Source organism: Rhincodon typus, chromosome 40, assembly GCF_021869965.1.
Source record: "Rhincodon typus isolate 14 chromosome 40, sRhiTyp1.1, whole genome shotgun sequence".
In the NCBI taxonomy this organism is placed as follows: Eukaryota; Metazoa; Chordata; class Chondrichthyes; order Orectolobiformes; family Rhincodontidae; genus Rhincodon; species Rhincodon typus.
In genome coordinates, this window is record NC_063371.1 from 9,724,330 (window position 1) to 9,744,191 (window position 19,862).

Consider the following 19,862-nt stretch of genomic DNA (forward strand, 5'->3'; position numbering starts at 1 on the left):
GGGCCCAGCCAATCACCGGTCGGGGTACGTGGACGGGGGTGGGATGAAAGTAGGCCGGGCTCCCGGTCTTTGATTGGTCCAGGTGTTTATACCCAATGGGGAATGAGATGCGACCAACGGCGGCGCCCGATTGGACAGCCGGCCTCCCCTCTCCGGCGGGGCGTGGTATTGACCAATCGGAGTGCCAGCTGCCGCGGCTGCGTGGAAAGTGGGTGCGAAAGGCGAGCTAAGGCCCAAAGCCTGGGGCTGGATTTGTGCTGTGATCCCGAGGGGGGGGGATCGGCGGCCCAGGATGGCTTCGGCGGCAGCAGCAGCAGCAGAAGGTTTCACTGGACTGGAGCGGTGAGTGGGAAAAAGAGGGAGGGTTTCTCAGCACTTCCCCACCCAGGAAAGAGGCTGCATTAGGGTCTGCATTCCAATCCGCCTCTTGTCCTCTTCCTCTCTTTGAGGATGACTTTGATGAGAAGGAAACAGAAAAATAAAATACTGGAAAAGCTCCGGCATCCTTCTTGGAGAGAGTGAGAGGGACAGAGTTCCCGTTTCCAGTCCAGTGTAACTCTTCTTCATGAGTCAGGATGACTTTTTTTTAATCCATTCCTCCTGAGCAACTCAGGCGACCACACAGTCCCAAAGGAGGGTCATCTCTTCCTCCCTCCTCTCCACACACACTGACCTGTACCTCACCCACCCCGCCACCTCAATTTCTCCAGTTCTGTCTGCTTTTGAGGGTAGCCAAGTGCTCCCAGACCCTCATGGCTAGCTGGAGGGGTTGCCTGTGGGGTGGGTACCAGGCCCTGGGTCTCTCCTCCTCCCTGGCTCTTTGTTCTCAGCCCTCCACTGGGGTCTTTTGCTGTGTGTGGGTGGGCACCTCGGTGGGTACTTCTCTGGTCAACAGGGGATCTTATCGGAGCAGGCTTTCAGGGCTTCCTCGAAGGGTTTCCTCGTTTCCCCCACAACCCCTTCATCGCACTCTGTAACCTCTTGCCATGATGAAGCTGAGAGCAGGGACAGCTTGTTTTGGGGCAGTGGGGTGTTGTTGTGTCAGACATATAGACGAAGTGTCCCTCTCAAAGCACCAGACCGGCAGTCACCATTGCCACTTGACCCAAGATGGAGCATTGATATCGGAGTGCCCATCCATCCATTGGATTTGCAGGGGCATTGCATGGTGATGATTCTCCAGGGATTCGAGGTATCTGCTGACCAGTACTTTTGTTTCTGTCGCACATACAGGAGGGCAGGTAAAGTGCTAACTCTGTAGAATGTGAGACTGGTGCAGGGTTTGAGATTTTTGTGATCAATCACCCTGTCCCTCATAGGTTCGGGGATTGCACTGACACATTGGGGGCAGTGTTCAGTTTCAATGTTAGTTTGTTCGCCATGTTGAGAGTGAGCTTCCATGGTATTAGAATTGATCTACATTGTCCTGTGACTCTCAAAGGATCTTGATATTTGTGGGAACAATGTTTATCAGCGAGAGCAAGCTTGCAGAGAATCTTTGTCTTCTGGATATTAAGTGTCAGACTCCTACCTGTCAACAATAGGTTGGATTTCCACTTTTGAGTCTGTGGAAATGCAAATGTCATCTATTATAGTTGAGTTAGCTTTGCTCGTCCTCTGGAGCGTCATGGATAATGTGTGGACTGTTGCAGTGAGTAAGATGGGGAACAACATTGTTACAAAGGCACAGCCTTGTTGACTGCAGCTTCCTAGCTCACCCTCCTCTAAGATTCATTGGTGAGGATCACCATGCATTTCTAATCGTTTCCTGTTAGCATGCAGCAGGCCAGATATAATGGTGATTTTCTGCAGGCAGCCAAATTTGAGAAAGACTGTGCCAACTAGGAAGAATCTGAGAGCTTTGTGTGGTCCAAGAGGACCATCTGTTGAAACTGTTGTTGTACTTGAATTTTTCTTGGACTTGTCTTCCATTGTGATAGCACTGAAGACCCTCTTAAATTCCCATAAACAGTCTTGACTCCTTTATTGAAGATGGTCACAATGATGACTGCCTGGGGATCTGCCACTTTTTCTGGATGAAGAGACAAGATTATGTATTCGTGCTGAGTACTTCCCTGTTTGGTATTTTAACACGGTTTCTGCCTGCACAGACTCATTCATTGTTGATTCTCAGGTCTATGGGTGTTTTGAAACTTGGGTCATTCTGTGGTTATGCTAAGGTAGTGGCAAGAACACACCATGGTGTGTGGTCGATACTGAGTCTTGGTTGCGCAGATCCTTGAACTGGTCCTTCCAAAAAGTGCTGACTGCCTTCTATCCTTGATGAATGCCAGTCAGTTCTCTGCTGTCAGTAGGCTGGGTCCATGGGTGCTCGGGCCTGTGATGATCTTGAGTTTTCTGAAGAATCCACGGGTCACGGCTATCAGTATGTTGTTAGACTTCCTGAACTTTTTCCAGCTGTGAACTTTTCTTACACCCAGGGTTTTATGTTGGACTTTGACCATCGTTCCTCTGTAGACCTAATTTATTTCCCTTAGGTTCAGGAAACTCTTGCACTTAGGCTAGAGTAGCTCCTCAATGACCTGGTTATTCTACTCAAAGCGGTCTTGATGTTTCTCGAGAAAGAAACCAAGAATCTCCCCACAGCTGCTGTTCATGATGGATTGAAGGGCAGATCCGATCCTATGAACATTATGTAGTTCCTGTTTGCTGAGTGTTGCCACGTGACAGGTGCTCACTGAATAGATTGATCTTTGCAGAGTCATTGATTCCATTGTTATTGAAGTCGTGGCAAAACTGTGCCTGCTGCCACTGCTATTTTTGGGCCAGGCCGATGGAGATAGAAGACCTAATTAGATAATTGGTCAATGCTGCAGTCATTCGCTCCTGCTATGGTGCAGGTCATGCAGATATCCTTGATTTCCCTCACTAGGACAGTGACACAGTTTACCAGATATCAATTTGTTTCAAGTGATAGAAAACTAAATGGAAAGCTGTTTGTCCCTCTGGCAAAACAAGGTGCTTGTTTTAGAAGGGAGCCTGATTGGGGCATGTTTTCCCAATGCCTCCTTGCCAATCAAACATTTCCAGAGTTTTGAGTCCCTCCCAACTCTCGCACTGAAATCACCAGGAAAATCATCTCGTCGTCTTTTCAGTCACAAAACAATGATAGATCATTTGTGGACTAGAAATCCTCTTTGGCCTTGTCTGATGCTTCTAGTGTTGGGGTGTACACACTGACCACTGATCTGGCTTGGGATGAGCTGTCAAGGGTTACAGAGCTTTTGTTTATCCCAAATTGGGGCTCACTGAGATGGTCAACTCATTTAAGATAACAAGGTGTAGAGCTGGATGAACACAGCAGGCCAAGCAGCATCAGAGGAGCAGGAAGGCTGACGTTTCGGGCCTGGACCCTTCTTCAGAAATGGGGGAGGGGAAGGGGGTCCTGAAGTAAATAGGGAGAGAGGGGGAGGCGGATAGAAGATGGATAGAGGAGAAGATAGGTGGAGAGGAGACAGACAGGTCAAAGGCCACTGGCTCCATCCCCGCCTCTTTGACCTGTCTGTCTCCTGTCCACCTATCTTCTCCTCTATCCATCTTGTATCCGCCTCCCCCTCTCTCCCTATTTATTTCAGAACCCCCTTCCCCTCCCCCATTTCTGAAGAAGGGTCCAGGCCCGAAACGTCAGCCTTCCTGCTCCTCTGCTGCTTCGCCTGCTGTGTTCATCCAGCTGGACACCTTGTTATCTCAGATTCTCTAGCATCTGCAGTTCCTACTATCTCTGGTCAACTCATTTGTTTTGTTTTAATGACGAAGACAACCCCATGGATTCGTTTGGCATCTTTAGGCTTGCCTTTCCAGAAGAGGTGTGTCCACCACTTTGTTCTTCGACTGGTGTTCTCCTGCCTGCCCTATGTAATTCAGGGCATCAATTTTGATGTTATAGCGCTGGAAATCCAGGTTTGTCAGTGTGACAGGAATTTGAGAGTGTGTTCCAGGTTCTAACCTTCATTTTGAGGGATTGAAGTGCCTATGAGTGGATTCCTTTAATGTGGGTTGGCTGATGCACACTGTTAACATGACAGTGCTGGCGCAACAATGCCTCTGTTCACTGGCAAAGGTCTGGAGAAGATTGATGACCAGGCTCTGTCACATGGACAGGGACTGACCTGCTTGTCTTGTTGGCCCGCCATCCCCTTCCAAATCATAACAGCCTGGAATGCTGCTTGTTGAAGCGTTGATGTCAATGCTTTTCAACATTGCACCCCTGTGAAATTAGCAAAGATTCACTGTTGCCATAGCAGGCTGAATTTTTCACAAATGGTTGATCAGATGCTTATAAACAAGTCATGTTAATGTTGCAGCAATACTTCTTTTTCGATCCAGGATTTCCAGTTACTCTTTCACCAAAGTGCAAAACATAAAATTCTCACTCTGGAAAAAGAAAGGTGTCCCTATGTAAAAACAGGCCTAATGTTTTAAGGACAAATGTTGTCAATTGTCTCACTTAGTGACGTGTTCGATTAATTATAGCAGGTTGTCACAGATTGCCTCATCGCAGCTTTAAATCCCAAGGCCCAGCTGATGGGATCAGCTGGGAATTGGTGCAGAGTGAGGCAAATGAGTATAAACCAGTCTGCACCCCCCTTTTCTCTCTCTCTCTCTCTCTGTCTCTCTCCACCCCTTTGAACATTGTGCTAATCTCTCCAGGCTTCATGTCTTTGCCCCTCTCTATTCCTCCTGATTCGCAGGCCTTGAATCCCACCAACCCTCCCTGCCCTGTCATCTGATGTTCAGCCCTATGTCCCCTACAACTTCATGCTCTTGACTCCTACCCCCTCTGACTCTCATGCACTCACTGCCCACCCCCCCACCAAATGTCATTGCCCCATCACCTCGCCCTGATGCCACTACCTCTTTCAGACTACCACCACCACCATTTAGCCTCCATCCAGGTTATCCCCTATCATCTCGTTGCCCTCTCTTCCTCTGACCTTGTCCCCTCTTCTGTAACCACTTCTGGCCACTCTTAGATTCCCTCTATTCCTCCCTGTAACTCAAATACCTTTGCTGTCTGTTACTGTGGTCCCATCTCTCAACTCTGTCCTGCACGTCTGTGGCGTCAGCCCATGTGGGAGTTTCCAGGAACGAAAGATTAATCTCTTGAGCAGTAAACACTTAAGTCCCAGAGCATACGGGGAGGACGTGGTGTCTCAGTGGTTAGCACTGCTGCCTCACAGTGCCAGGGACCCGGGTTCACTTCCACCCTTGGGCAACTGCCTGTGTGGAGTTTGCACATTCTCCCTGTGTCTGCTTGGGTTTCTTCTGGGTGCTCTGGTTTCTTCCCACAGTCCAAACCTGTGCAGGTTATGGTGGATTGGCCATGCTAAATTGCCCCATAGTGTACAAGGATATGTAGGCTCGGTTAGTTAACTATGGGAAACGCAGGGTTTTAGAGTAGGAGGGGTGGATGTGGTTGGGATGCTGTTAGGAGGGCCATTGTGAACTATGGGCCAAATGGCCTGCTTCCACACTGTAGGGATTCCATGAAGCATCAAAGGGTGCTGTCTCATTAGAGAGAGACAACTGGTGTAGAGTTTAGCCTGAGGGTCAACATGCGTGAGTGATGAGTTTGAGAAAGTGGGCCCTTGAATTAGTCTTGAGCCTGTGAAGGTGGAAGTTATTGGTGAAATGTTCAGGGGTGGTGGGGGTTGCACTTGTTTTAAAATGTAACATACAGGGGCATGCCCACCCACAGTTGACAATCCTACCCTTTTTGTCTTCAAAATGTTTTTCTTTTATTTTTTGCTTATGCCTATATTTAAGGAATGATGATAGATGAAGCTGCTATCAGAGATACACTGTTTCCTTATGTTTGATAGCTGTGTCCTTGATTGCTTTTGGCAGGAACTGCTGGGTATGCTTTGCCACTGACCTTGATGATCGGTCTGCAGAATGGGTAAGCCCATGTCGGTGTAAAGGATCCACAAAATGGATACACCAGGCATGCCTACAACGATGGCTGGATGAGAAGCAGAAGGGGAACAGCACGGGTCGAGTGGCATGTCCACAGTGCAACACTGAATATTTGATTGTCTTCCCAAAGTTAGGTGCGTACTGGACTTTGATCTCCTCCGCTCTCTCTAGGTCTTCAGCTGCCCCATGAAAAATGGAAAATTTACAAAAAAATTCTTTCCAACCACAATGTATTAATCTGTTGGTTTTTAGCCCTCCTATGTGCATTATGTATGTTCAGCTACTTCATAAAAATCCATTCTGCCCAGCTGAACCTAAGATTTGGCATCTGTCCTATACCGTGGCTTAAATTCAATCTCCCCAAAAAAAGGCCCTTTCGATTAAACTTTAATCAGCTCCTTTTATTTTTCATTAAGGGACGCACCGTTTGGTTGCATACTAACTATATTTTATAGTGTTACATTGCTATTAGCACCAACTTGGCAGAACAAGAATTGAAAAGCTATGCTATACACAACTCGCAAGATCATAGCTAGATCTCCATCTGGATCATTGTAATTGAGCCTACTGCTCTGATCTTGACTTGGAACGTATTGTAATAATTCAAGACCTGTAAATTGTGTTCATGAATGGTTCATTGATACACCGGTACACTGCTGAATTTGTTGACCATGACAGGAAACAATGTGAAATGGAGGAACTGTCTCGCTGTTTTAGTGATCAATCTTGATTTCATCCGATCAGTCTAAAGAATTGTCCAAAGACCATGACCAGTGAGCCCAAGGAGGAGATGTTAATAGGGGTGAACTTAGTTAAAAAGCTGAGTCTTAATGTTAGAATGGGAGTTGAACAAGTCGTTTCAGAACAGTTTGAAGTGTGGGAATGAATGAGTTTGAGTTAGAGACTGTGTAACTTTGTAACTTTGAATCTTGCTTTAACAGTATGAAGTGCATTGGAACAAGGTATCTTTAGGCTTGCAGAATGAGACTGGACAGATACCAGAAAGTACTAGAAAACAAACACTGACTGCAGTCATATGAATAAACTGGAGATGAATACAAGAAGAGCAAAAATGAAAGTTACCCAATCCTGTCCGAGCGCCAGAAGATATTTAAGCCTCGATAGAAAGTTTTCAAAACGGGAGCCTACACAACCAGCCTTGCTTTCAAAGCAATGTAGGAAAAGAACCCAGAGTATGCTGTAGTTTTACAAGGGTTGCCTTTGTACATAACTTTTCTTCATGGTGTTCTTTGTAATTTTGTTCTTCAGGTCCAGTTGTTTACTCCTTGCATCAAGTTGACCGCATTCTGTCCAAAGCCAGCCCTTTTGCAGCAGCCAGCATTGTGGTGGGGACCGTGTATTGGTCAGCAGTGACGTATGGAGCAGTGACTGTAATGCAGGTCGGCATTCCCATATCAAGTGCATTGTTCCTGGAGCCACCAAATTGTTAGCTTACTGGCCACTTCCTATCAATAATTAAGTCAGACCCTGACTTGATCGAAGCACCCCTTGTGTGAACAAGGACGTCTGTATTGCAATGGGGACTATGAGTTAAATCTGTGACCCTAAGCTGTGGGGAAAAAACGCACTCGGTGATCATTACTATTGGGTAGTTCTGTCACCTTTGAGGTGTTAAAGTATGAAATAACTATTCCATTTGCATTCATAATTTGCATGTCTTGTAATTGCATATCAATTTTATGCTCTACTAATGGGAGAAAAATTCTACTACTATTTGACTGTGAGTGCAGCAAAACTTGGACAATGTCAACCCATTAGGAAGGCCTCGCAGCAAAGAAAACGGCAGTAAATTGTCAGTTTGTTACAAGTAACTGACAGGATAGTTAGTCATGAGGAGAAGGGACAATATGAAGTGAGCTGGGCCATGCCTGTAACTGCTGTTTGTGGCCTGGAGCAGTAAGTGCTCACACTAGGTGACTAAGTAGGAAAATTCCCTTCATCGACACTGGCATTCCTTGCAAGGTTGAGAAAAGCGAATTATGGATTATCACATTATTACACTGGATTAAACAGAACAAAATACTTGAAGTGTGCAGAGCATCAGCCTCCACTGGCTTTGGCTGTTGGCTTCATTACGTGGATGTCCATTTACTCTGTGCAAGAACACAATAAATATGTATAGGGGCAGACCATATGGCCTTCAAGAAGCCTCTTCAGCTTCAACTTTCCCACTCACTCCCCAAACCCTTTGATTCCCTGATAAACCAAAAATATATCCATGCACCCTAAATGTTTTTAACAATGGAGCATCCACACCCTTTGCAGTGAGGAGCTACAAAAGCTCAGAACTCATTAAGTGAAGTAATTTCTCCTCATCTCAGACCTAAGTGATTGGAACCTTGTGCAGAGACCGATCAGCAAAATCTAGAATACTAGGACAATCTCCATGTCTATCCCATCAAGCCCCTTGAGAATTGTGTCTGTTTCAGTTAGATCATCTCTCATTATTGTCAGCACCCGAAAAAATAGGCTCAATTTATTGAACCTCATGTCATAGGACAACCACCTGAAACTAGAGATTGACCTTGTGAATGAGTTTTTTTTGTCTCCTTTTTTAAATATGAAGACTAAAGCTTAGTGCAGAATTTCAAATGTGGTCTTCCTAAAGTTTTGCACAGTTGAAACAAGACTTGTTTATTTTTGTGCTGCTATCCTGTTGCCATAAAGGCTATTTATTTAACATTGTTCATGTACGTTATGATCACTGAGCAACTCGTGCTGTATAACTCTATGACTCTAACTGCCACGTTCACTGCACTTTCTGCACTTCCTTGAGGCCACCACTATGTGCTTGCAACCAAATCTGTTGCTGTGCTCATTCCCTGCCCAGGTCCCTCCCATCCTCCTCCTTCAAAAGAAGAGCTTTCTCTGATTTAGTTGGTTACAAACTATTGGCTCCCATGAGTCAACAGGGATGTTTGATTCTGACTTGGAGTCTTCTGTGCCAACCAAGGCCCAAGTAGGACCGTGGGGGTCTTTGAGAACCTGGTCTCAGGCATATGAGTGGAAGCTGATTTTGAGTGATTAATGTCTCCATGCTGGCCACATGGCTTTGGGAGAGGGTGCTGCTACAGAATTATCTTTCTTGCCTTCAAATTTGGTGGGATTTGTCCAGGATTTTGAGGTGACACTTCCAAGTTGCCTTAGCCTCTGAAGCATCATGGGGTATAGGACTCAACTGTTTCCAGGTAAATCTTGACTCAGTCTCTGAGCAGTTGGCCTCAGACACAACAGAGACCCCACATCTGTCTTCTTCATGGTGAGTTTCCCCAAGATGGTGCAAGTTGTTCACATTTCATTCCCTTATAATTGGAATTGTACCTGCCACCATCACACTCTCGAACAGTAATTCTAGACCTTAACCACTTGCTGCGTCAAAACGTTTTTTGTCATGTTACCGTTTCTTCTTTTCAATTTTGTTCCCATTGGTGTCCTCTGGATCTCGAACATTTTGCTTGTGGTGGTTTCTTAATAGTTTCTCAGCTCACACCTCTTTTAGTTTTAAGGTTGTCCATTAAATCTGCTGTCAAACCGCTCCATGGCAAAGCTGAGGCAGTTCTTGTTAATCGATCCATTTAACTAAAGTCCTTCATCCTAGGGCCATTGTTGGAAATCTTTTCTATATCTTCTCTGATGCCTTCACATCTTTCCTACAAATTGTGGTGTCTAGAACTGGACAGTACATTTTACAGTTGAGGCTAAGCATTTTTTTTGAAAGATTCACCATAGCTTAGTTGGCCGTAGACTGTCTGCTTCTATTTAGAAAATCAAGGATCACGATTGCTTTTTCTACCACAGTATTGAAGTGCCTTGCAACCTTAGATCACTAGGTCCTTACGTCCATCACCCCCTCTTCAGGGTTTGTCTGCCCTTCAAATAATGTAGCTCTTAAAACTGAGCTGAAATCTCACACATAAGAAAAAGAAGGTTTGTATCTATTTAGCAAAGTTTTCTATTGTTAGGAATAAATGTAAAAGTAGGTAATTGTTTTTGAGCTATTTCCTCTTTATATCAGAAGTTAAGCCATGGCAGATGAAGAACAGAAATGAATAGCTGATATAGGGAACTTTTTTTGCTCAACACTGTGGGGTCAAAAGCAGTTGAGTTGAAACCTTTGCACTGATTTAAGACACAGATGGTGCATGGAGAGTTGAAGGGTTTGAGGGAAGGATGAAGGAAGATAGTCAAACAGCCTCATTCACCCATTCTGATATTTGTGGTCATCAATGGAGAGCATGCTGGCAAGAGCATGACGAGAGAGCATTAAATAAAATTGACAACACGGAATTCAGAAGAGACATCATCTTTTCACAGAATGTGGAACTCTTTACAACACAAAATAATTGAAGTAAATGGCTTAGATTTCTTGCAGGGGATGCAGCATTTAAGGGAGAAGGGAATAGATGGTGAATCTCAGTGAGGAAGGATGGGTGGAGGCTTGAATGAAGTGCCTGGGCCGACTTTCTGGTTTCTTTGCCAAATATCCTATGTAATCTGATGCAAACAAATTGGGTTTTGGAGAACATTGTTCGGTAACTTGATCTGTGTTGATCTTTCTGCAGGTTGTCGGACACAAGAAAGGTTTGGACCTAATGGAGCGGGCAGATCCACTGTTCCTGCTGATGGGCCTGCCCACCATTCCTGTGATGCTTATTCTGGCCAAGATGATCCGGTGGGAGGACTTTGTGCTTCGCATGTGGCGAAAATACTCCAGCAAGCTGCAGGTTCTCAGTAACATTTTCCCAGGTGAGATGGCAGGCTAGTCCTATGAATCACTGTTCGCTGTGAATTGTCACCATAGACAGGAATCCAAGAGATTTGAAATGGTTATATCATCTGCTCGTTTCTCATGGATGGAAAATGCTCATTGATAACCAGGTGTTTTTGCATTAATAAAATCTGTTTTGGCTCTTGCATGTCAGATGTGACGTCATACCAAAACTAAATTATTTTGTTCATTTTCATATCTCTGCATAGCCTTCCAACTCCCAATCTGTGTAACTCCTCCAACTCTGCAACCCTCCAAGATCTCTGCAGTGATCTAATCCTGGCCACCTGATCCCTAATTTTAATCGATTGATGGTAGTGCCGACTGCTGACTTGGTTCTCAGTTCTGACATTATCTTTACGCCTTTCTAACCTTTCCTTCCTCTTTTGAGAACCTTCTTAAAATTGACCTCGTTATTCCAGATGCTTTATGATCTCCTTAAGTGGCCTTGTACAAATTGGCAAACACAATGTTCCTGTAAAGAGCCTTGGGATGTTTCAGACCACTCTGTCTATCTTGTGTCACTGTCTTTTCTTTCTTTTTACCCTCCCAGTATTTCCATTAGTCTCATCCACTCTTCAATCTTGCAGTCTCTTGTTCTCATTGTATTTCTGTCACCATCGCTGCCGTTTCTGCATGGCATTTGAGGTTTTCTAACCACATTGTGTATCCAGCTTTTGCTGCGATTGTCCATCTTCTCTCTTGTTTGAGCGGTACAACTGAAAATTATGAATTGGTAAATGCTGGAGAGGACCTGATAGATAGATAAAACGAAGAACTGCAGATGCTGGAGATCTGAAACAAAAACAGAAATTCCTGGAGGAACTCAGCAGCTCTGACAGCATCTGTAAGGAGAAAACATCTGGAATAAGCATCACTGAACTTGAAACGTTAACATAGTTTTCTCTCCACAGATGCTGCCAGGACCTGCTTGGTGTCATTTTTAGTTGTTTCAGGCTGCATTGAGAAATGAACAATGAAGTCATCCCTGCGCTAGCAGTTTGACTGGGTGTGCATGCAGCACCTTCATTTTGTGCATTATTCAGATTGTGTTGATGTTTCAACATTGTGCAGGTTTAGGATGCCCCATTCCTCGTGTACCAGCTGAGACGAGCTATCAGAGTGACCACATGTCCGTCTCCCGCATCTTGTGTGGTGCCCTTGTGTTCCCCACAATCTCCAGCATGGTCGGCAAGCTCCTATTCAGTGGTGTGCACTCCAATCTCCAGCGAACTATCTTGGTGAGTACCTATACCCATGTCCTTGAATTATACCCCCCCTTGCTGTCCCGAATGCACTGACATGTGCTGGGACTCAGTTTCACTTGCAGCATTGGTCTTTGATTGTTCTGGATCATGTACTGCTTTGGCTCGTCATCTTGAGTGAGGCTGACTTTAAGGCTTTGCATTTCCTCAATGCAAACAGAACTCATCTTGGTATATCTTTGTTATAGATGTGCATCATTCAAGCCCAGCTTGAGTACATTTTCTAAGCTGATGCTGAACGTGAAGCATATTGTGGCTTGTCCTGTCCTTCAGGTTAGGAACTAAAACCATGGTTACGACTCGATTTTCCATTCCATTGATCTCGTGATATTGTTGGAAGGGGTTCCCTTGCTTGCCGTTCTTTCCACATCGGACACTGTCAAAAGTAGATGAGTTGGTCATTCACCTCTCGGCTTCTCTGTTCACTAACAAAATAACTCATGCCCTGTCAATGTGGAAAGTTCTCCAAAAGGGCCTATACAAGCTCTTTACAATCTTCATATATTTCAATGATATCACCTCAAGTCGAGAGAATATAGTTTCATACTGTTCAGATCTTATAAGCCAGCCATAGAAACAGACCCTTCGGTTCGACTCATTCATGCTGACCAAGTTTCTCAAACTAAACCAGTCCCGTTTACCTGCATTTGGCCCATGTCCTTCTAAACCTTCCTTATTCATGTACCTGTCCAAATGTCTTTTAAATTTTGTAACTGTACCTGCCTCTACCATTTCCTCTGGCAGTTCATTCCGTATATGAACCAGCCTTTTTGGGAAAAGGTTGCCCCATCAGGTACCTTTTAAATCCTTCTCCTCTCACTTAAAAACTATGCCCTCCAACCACACTGCATTGGTTGCAGTCCTCTTGGGCAACTGTGTAAGTCAGTGGGTATATTGTCAGCAAAGCCTTTGGATAATTGCAGTTAGATTTCAATACTCTTACAGTGTAATCCCATTGCAATCGTCTCCTGTCTTGGGGCAAGATCAGAGGTTTCTGATCAAGGGGCTCGTGTTGCGTTCAGAGCAAATGCTTGGAGGGGAAAAGCAAATCAGGAAGATCAAGATTTTGTGTTCTCTTTGAAAGTCTTACACTGATATAGGAAGTGTCCAGCCTGAACCACTGTAAATTCAACTGAGGTTAATTTGAGAATAATCCAAAGTGAATTCTGTTAGACCGACCAACGGCTCTCAACAAGGTTCTGTATCCTTGTGCCAATGGTTTTGTTATATTTGTTCAGAAATAAACCAATGTTGCATAGGCTTAAGCTGTCTCATCAATGATGGATGGTTTCAACCAAAGAATTTTGAATTGGGGTGAAGCGAATTCTGAAGTGGTTTTGATGAAATTTGCGAAGGGGCGGGTAAACTGCTTTCACTGAGGAGCAGCTTGGTAATTGGGAGGCTATCAATAGAACAGTGAAGGAGGAGGTTGGATGAAAATTGTCAGGACTTGAAATGATGAGTCAGTGCTAGCAACAGAATACTGAATCCAAATATTACAGTGCTGTGGAAAGTTGTTCAACAAAAAGGGTAAAACAGTGGGGAAAGCCAGTATAATGGGATGTGGACAGATCATTTAGAGAGTACAAATGGCTGTCCCCTGTCTTGTGAAATTCGAGTTGCTGGTGTATATATGAGTGGCATTGTAAAGCAAGAAGAGTTGGGCTGAAAATGACTAGATGCAGCGTTATGGATCCATGGCACTTTGCAGTTATCTTGCTGTGCATTAAGAGTCACTTTCTGTGTGTATGTCTCTCTCTCTCTCCCTCTCTCTCCCACCCCTCCTTGTTTAGGGCGGGATTGCCTTCATTGCCATCAAAGGGGCCTTAAAGGTTTACTTCAGACAACAGCAATATCTGATCCAAGCAAACCGCCGGATTCTCAACTACCCTGAGCAAGAAGATGACCAGGAAGAACTCCAGGCAGGCTACGAGGACTCTGGAAGTGACTAAAGTGGTGATTTGCTGAAATTTGAGCAGGTGTGAGCTAAGATAGACTGTTTTCACTTCAGCCCCTAATGGAATTGGCACTCTGGGACGTCACCATGCTTCCGGATAGCTGACCTCGAATACAGCCCCAATTGTTCTGGTCCCACTGGTTTCTTTTTAGACATGGACTGAATATCTCTGCTCGTTTTTTAATTGGCATTACATTGTTTAATCTCTCTTACTACGTTTTTTTTCCATATTTCAAACTCCTCAGCACTTTCCTGCGAGTGGCCAGGGTCTCGAGCAGTGCCTTGCTTGAGACTTGCTGTGGACGTGTGACACCATGACTTGGCAGGGCGTGATTTCTCTGATTGTAGGGTGCAGAGTTCTAATTGTGCCCCCTTGGTGTCTGTCTGAAAGCTGGGAGAACCTGTAGGTTGAACAGCATTCTCATGGCATTTGCTCGAGAGGAGAAAGCACTCAATCTCAGGTTGGTATGAAACGCCTGGCTGTGTAGATTATAAGAGAGATGGACATACAGTATCAGAAACATGGGTGGGATCTGAAGTGATCTCTGTGGACCTTCTAAGCAAATTAGATTCTTGGCAACTTTTAGTGCAGACTAAAAATTCTTTTGCCAGGTCCTGTGATATTTCAGGCCACAAGGAAGAAGGAAATGTAGTAACAAGTTAAGCTTGGCATTCAGTGGAGTTTCACAAGCTTCTGCCCCACAGAGGGAATTTTTATGCTCTTGCATGTGGCTGAAACCAGCAGATCAAAATAAGTGACTTAATTTTATAAATGTATATTTAAAAGTTGGGTAGTTTAGTTTGTTATTTTAAACCCACAGGAAATATTTATTTTTAATAGAATTTTCTGTTTTCCCTGCTGTGGCAGCCCAAATAAATAGCCTGTTTATGCAAAGCTACTTCTAATAACAAAGATTGAATAAAATTAGGCTTGTCAGTAAGTTGAATTTAATAAAAAATGCCAGCTCTGATTTGTTGCTTGCTTCTTCCTTTGGTATTAATGCTGTACCAGAATGAGTCTTGTTATCAGGGCCTCTTTCTCTCTTTCTGCTTAATTTCTGTGCATGTAGATTGGCTATTACAGCAGCTGTGCCACTCTGAGTTGACGAATGAAGCAAGAGCAATACCGTAACTTGTTGCCTGGTCTGCAGAATCACAAAGCAGTATAGAGTCTTTGTTCTCCCCACTACTGTGTCTGTTCAGGTAGTTTGGCAATGCATGGAAGGTGTGCCCCAGTTACTCTGGGGAAGCAAATGGAGAAAACGACACAGAGGTAAGAGATGGGCACTTTGAACTTGGCCGAGCCATCTGAGTTCCTCCCAGTTCTGGCCCCTTTGATATCACTGATTTTTCATTGCCCCGTCATTGACAACTGGGCTTTTAGCTGCCCAGGATCTAAACTGTGGAATTCACATCCTGAGCTTCACTGCATTTCCCCTGCTGCACTTCCACCTCACTCTCTTCTCCTTCAAGAAGCTTGTTAAATCTTGTACCAAGCTTATGCTCATCTACCTGAATTTCTTCTTTTGTCACTCCATGGCAAACTTTGTTGCGTGTAACATTATTGTATGTTTAGCCATGTTAGAGGTGGTATTGCAACCAAGTCGTTGCTGACATGTCCGTGAAATATACCTTCCTTGTAGCTTTGACTTTTTCATCCTAAACTCCAGAACATGAAGTCAGCAGGGCTATCCTGTGACTGGATTGTTCCACTCTCCTCTGGATTATGTACAACAGTGAGCCACTGGTTTATGAATATTGATTTCCAAAAGCTGCTCATGCTGAAATATACCATGATTTTATTTGAAGCTAGTTCCCACTGTTTCCTATTGCATCCTGCAAATTGCCTGTGGAAAGAACTGTCCAAATTCCTGTGGGACTTTCAGTCTAATGTTACTGTTTTAAAAAACAGACCGAATGTCAATTACCCAGTGAGGTCTTGATGGAAAGTGAGCACCAGGGGTATTGATCAATAAAAAAACTTGATCTTCAATATGATGTTTCCTGTGACCAGTCATCTTACAGTCAGGATGGGTAAGCCCAATAGAGCTGAATTTTTGCGAATGTGCTGATGATGGCTAAGACCAAAAACATTTTCACTTTCTCCACCCCCTACCGGGGTTCACAAGCTCAGTCATTTAGCTCATTCAGGATTCCCCAACTTACGTCATGTTGTCCAATAAGGCCCACTGATATGTAGCGTTTTGTACAGCATCTGTGCTGTATACGTGACAAATGACAACACCTTCTGGTTGTGGACCATTTTAACTCCCCTTCCAACTCCCTGCGTGACATGTCCATCCTGGGCCGCCTCCAGCGTCACAATGACACCACCTGCAAACTGGAGGAGCAGCTCCTCATATTCCGCCTCGGGAGCCTAGAGCCCGATGGCCTAAACGTGGATTTCACCGGTTTTAAAATCTCCCCACCCTGGCCTCAACCCATGTCCAAGCCTCCCTCTCATCCCTGCCTCCTTGACCTGGCACAACCTGTCCATCTTCTTTCCCACCTATCCGCCCTTCCCACTTCACTAAACAATCCCCACCTAACTTCCCCTACCCCTCCCCTCCTCTCTCTCTTTATTTCTGAACTCCCTTCCCCCTCCCCATTTCTGAAGAAGGGTCCCAACCCAAAATGGCAACTTTCCCGTTCCTCTCATGCTGCCTGGCCTGCTGTGCTTCTCTAGCTCCGTACTGTGTTACCACTGACTCGTGTCTGTTTTTATTGATGTTCACCTCTTTGATTTCTCCCAAAAGTGTTGCGTTTAAGATGCTGATTTACAAAGGTCATTGCGTCATTGCACAACACACCAAAGGCCTCCTTCAGTTCCGTAACCCAATGTGTATCTTTGCCTCATCAGCTCCTCGTTGCCCCTCAATCAGTGGCAAGGCCTTAAGTCAGTTTAGCTGATCATCTAGAAGTCCCTTTCTTTTCAAATTCACTGTTGACTTTAATGTTTCCATTAAACCAAAGCCTTTTGACCCTCCTAAATCTCTTCTGCATATATTCCACCACATATGTTTTGACCTACTTTGGTTTCCTGGTACCTAAAATCCTCAGTTCTTGTTATAGTGTTCGCTCCAGTTACCACCTCACCTTGCTTCTTCCAGTTCTGTGATTTATCCAAACCTTTCTCCTTCCCAGACACATTCCAAAAGAATGCACTATTCTTTGGTATGAACTCTTTTTCGTAACATGACTTGAAATGTTAACTCTGTTTCTTTCTACAGATGCTCCAGACCTGCTGAAAGTTTCCACTATTCTCTGCATGTGTTACAGCTTTCTTGTATCTACGTATTTTAGCTTTACAGTATTCCTCCAAGTTTGCTTTTAATTCTCACTATTTTCTACCCCGTCACTGCAGGATGAGCAGTCAGGCCCTCAAATAGGCTTTGCTCCAGGTTCTGGAATTTCTTGCACACTCCTTCTGCTTCTGTGCCCTGTCAAAACCACTTTTTTTTTTCCTTAAGAATGAAGTCTCTATTCAACCAAATCTTCAATTGTTCCTCCTTCAGTAAATGTCACTTCTGACTGATGACGAGCTGCGTGTGTATCTTTGTGAACATTGGGTGTATCATTTGCTGCTTCCCATTTTAAAGATCAGTTTATCCCTGTTCACAATGGACTCTAACCTGAAGGAAGAGGGGACAGACTGAGATTGGTGAGAACTTGAGTAACGGGAAATGGGTCAGAACAGGAAGGAATGGGTGTAGAATGCATACTTCAATTAAATGACTGAAAACAAAGCACGTTACAAGTCGCATCAACAGCGGGGTTTCAAGATCATGTATATTATGCATAATTTGATTTGATTTTGATTTTATTGTCACGTATACTCAAGCACAAAATACAGGAGTATGGTGAAAACTGTATAATGTCGCCACACAAGGCGCCATCTTTGGTCCAAGTACCTAGATACAGATTCTGAGGAAAGGGGTAGAAAGAAAGAAATAACAAAGGTAAAAGTTAAACATTGCAGTAATTACAATATAGTGTAAAACATACAAAATACGGTTAAAAGTTACATTGCAGATCTTCTTAGTTTTAAGTTAAAAATAAAGAAAGCTGAAAGTTTAAACATTATAGTCTTTCTTAAGGGCTTAGCCATAGTGGGACCACACTTTGAGGAATCACGTCAAGTTCGAAGTGTCAGTAGTTAGTTATACTTCGTTTAAATTGCAGATAGAAAGTTACATTTTCTGGCTTGTGTTTGGCCACCCCCATTGTTGAGATTCAGCACCTCCAAATTTTGTTCGTCTCCCTTGCACTAGGATTCAGTGTTGTTACTGCAGCCACTGAGCCTAAGTTGAATGTATTTGTGCATGGGACAAAACGTATAATTCCAAAAACTTGGACTCTGATTCTAATTTTTGTGTGCTGGTTTAACTTGCTCTCCACATTTAGGCCTGAACTTGAGTAAATTAATGGTGTGTACCGAATGTAACACAGTTTGCTTTTGTATCTCTTTTTCTGTCTCTGAATCTATTCTTTCTTTCCTTTTCCATTCATCTACTGTACCTGACATCACAAAAATCCAGATTATTTGGCTGTTATCACGTTGCAATTTTTGGAATCTTTGTGTGTGCAAATTGACTGCCATTTTCCTACGTCTTGCTCTTTGGAATCTCACAAAATTAAATGTAATTAATTCACTCATTGCCAATCAATGGACTTAGTCATGATGACAATTAAAAAGTGATGCTAAATCTATTTGTTCACCTTTATCGCCTTGCATAAGCGGTTTGCTGAAGACTGAAAGTTATGAAGGATTGGTCATTTTCTGTTTTTCCCCCTCTCTTCTGTCACAGCCTTGAGCATAAAAATCTTGATGCTGATTTCCAAATGACATGTTAAAACAGAGGCAGTGTCAGGTGAGCATGAAAAGTCCTATGGATCTATTTTGAAAAAGGGTGGGGCATTATTCCCCATGCCCTTGACCAATATTTACTGCTCAAACAACATCACAAAAACCAGATTATCTGGCTGTTAAGACATTGATGTTTGCGGAATCTTTGTTGTGACTGCCATTTCCCGATGTCACACCATGGACAGCACTGCAGAACTACTGAATTAGTTATGAAGCACTTTCGGACATAAAAGTTGCAAAATAAGTACATCATTTTCTTTTCTTTTTGTGCAAATACAGATGGTCTGACCAGACAGTTTTATCATTAATTTGTTAGGAATGTGTTTCCTCATTCCTGCTGTTTTGTGCCCTGTTGAGGGTTAGTCCTTTGGATATCTCCCTTTCTGGCCACTCTTCTGCCATGTGTGAACATGGCCTGACAACTGGGAGACATCACAAGAAATTAGCTGTTAGCTAATTCGACACACATTTTAAAGCAGGTGCTATTTTATCATGTTTCTTCAATGGACACTTTTTCTCCCCTTCACATGTTTGAGGGTGCAGACTCCAGAGTTAATCACTCAAAAGTAGAAGTTTTTTTTTAACCAGATAATTGTATATTCATAAACTGAGATCAAAGGATAGACTGATTATAATTTGTACTGTGTGTTAAGTATCGCATATTGCCAATATGTCGTGGCACCTTCTGTGTTTCTGGCCAATGGCTTTTGTTTTACTGTCATTAGTGAAGTATGCGCCAAGTCCTATAGCAGGAGATGGTTCTTTTACCAAAAAGGATTGGACTTGTACAACAGGTCTCTGCAGCTGAGCCAAAGTGGCTGAAACCCTTCACACAAGAACTGGACAGATTTTTTGGCTCATGCGAGATACCCTCTGAGAAGGCAGAGTGTTATGTTGATCACATCTTCTGAATTCGTTTCAATCACTTCAGGGGAGCTTTTTTTCATATTTCTCCCGAAAGATTGGAAAGAGTTTTATCTATCTATTCCTTCGAACAGTGTCCTACTTGGAATGGTGGGGAATGCAACTATGCACCATGGGCAACTT

At 43.8% G+C, this 19,862-nt stretch overlaps 1 protein-coding gene across 1 annotated transcript; it reads left to right on the forward strand.

The window, feature by feature from the left end:
* The first annotated feature begins 125 nt into the window (after window positions 1-125).
* Window positions 126-18,654, forward strand: LOC109922155 (E3 ubiquitin-protein ligase MARCHF5-like). Its single transcript, XM_020522178.2, has 6 exons — window positions 126-342; window positions 5,869-6,071; window positions 7,207-7,337; window positions 10,521-10,704; window positions 11,801-11,967; window positions 13,785-18,654. Exons 1-6 carry the CDS (start codon window positions 293-295, stop codon window positions 13,941-13,943), a joined length of 894 nt encoding a protein of 297 aa, XP_020377767.1. The 5' UTR covers window positions 126-292; the 3' UTR covers window positions 13,944-18,654.
* The last annotated feature ends 1,208 nt before the right edge of the window (window positions 18,655-19,862 follow it).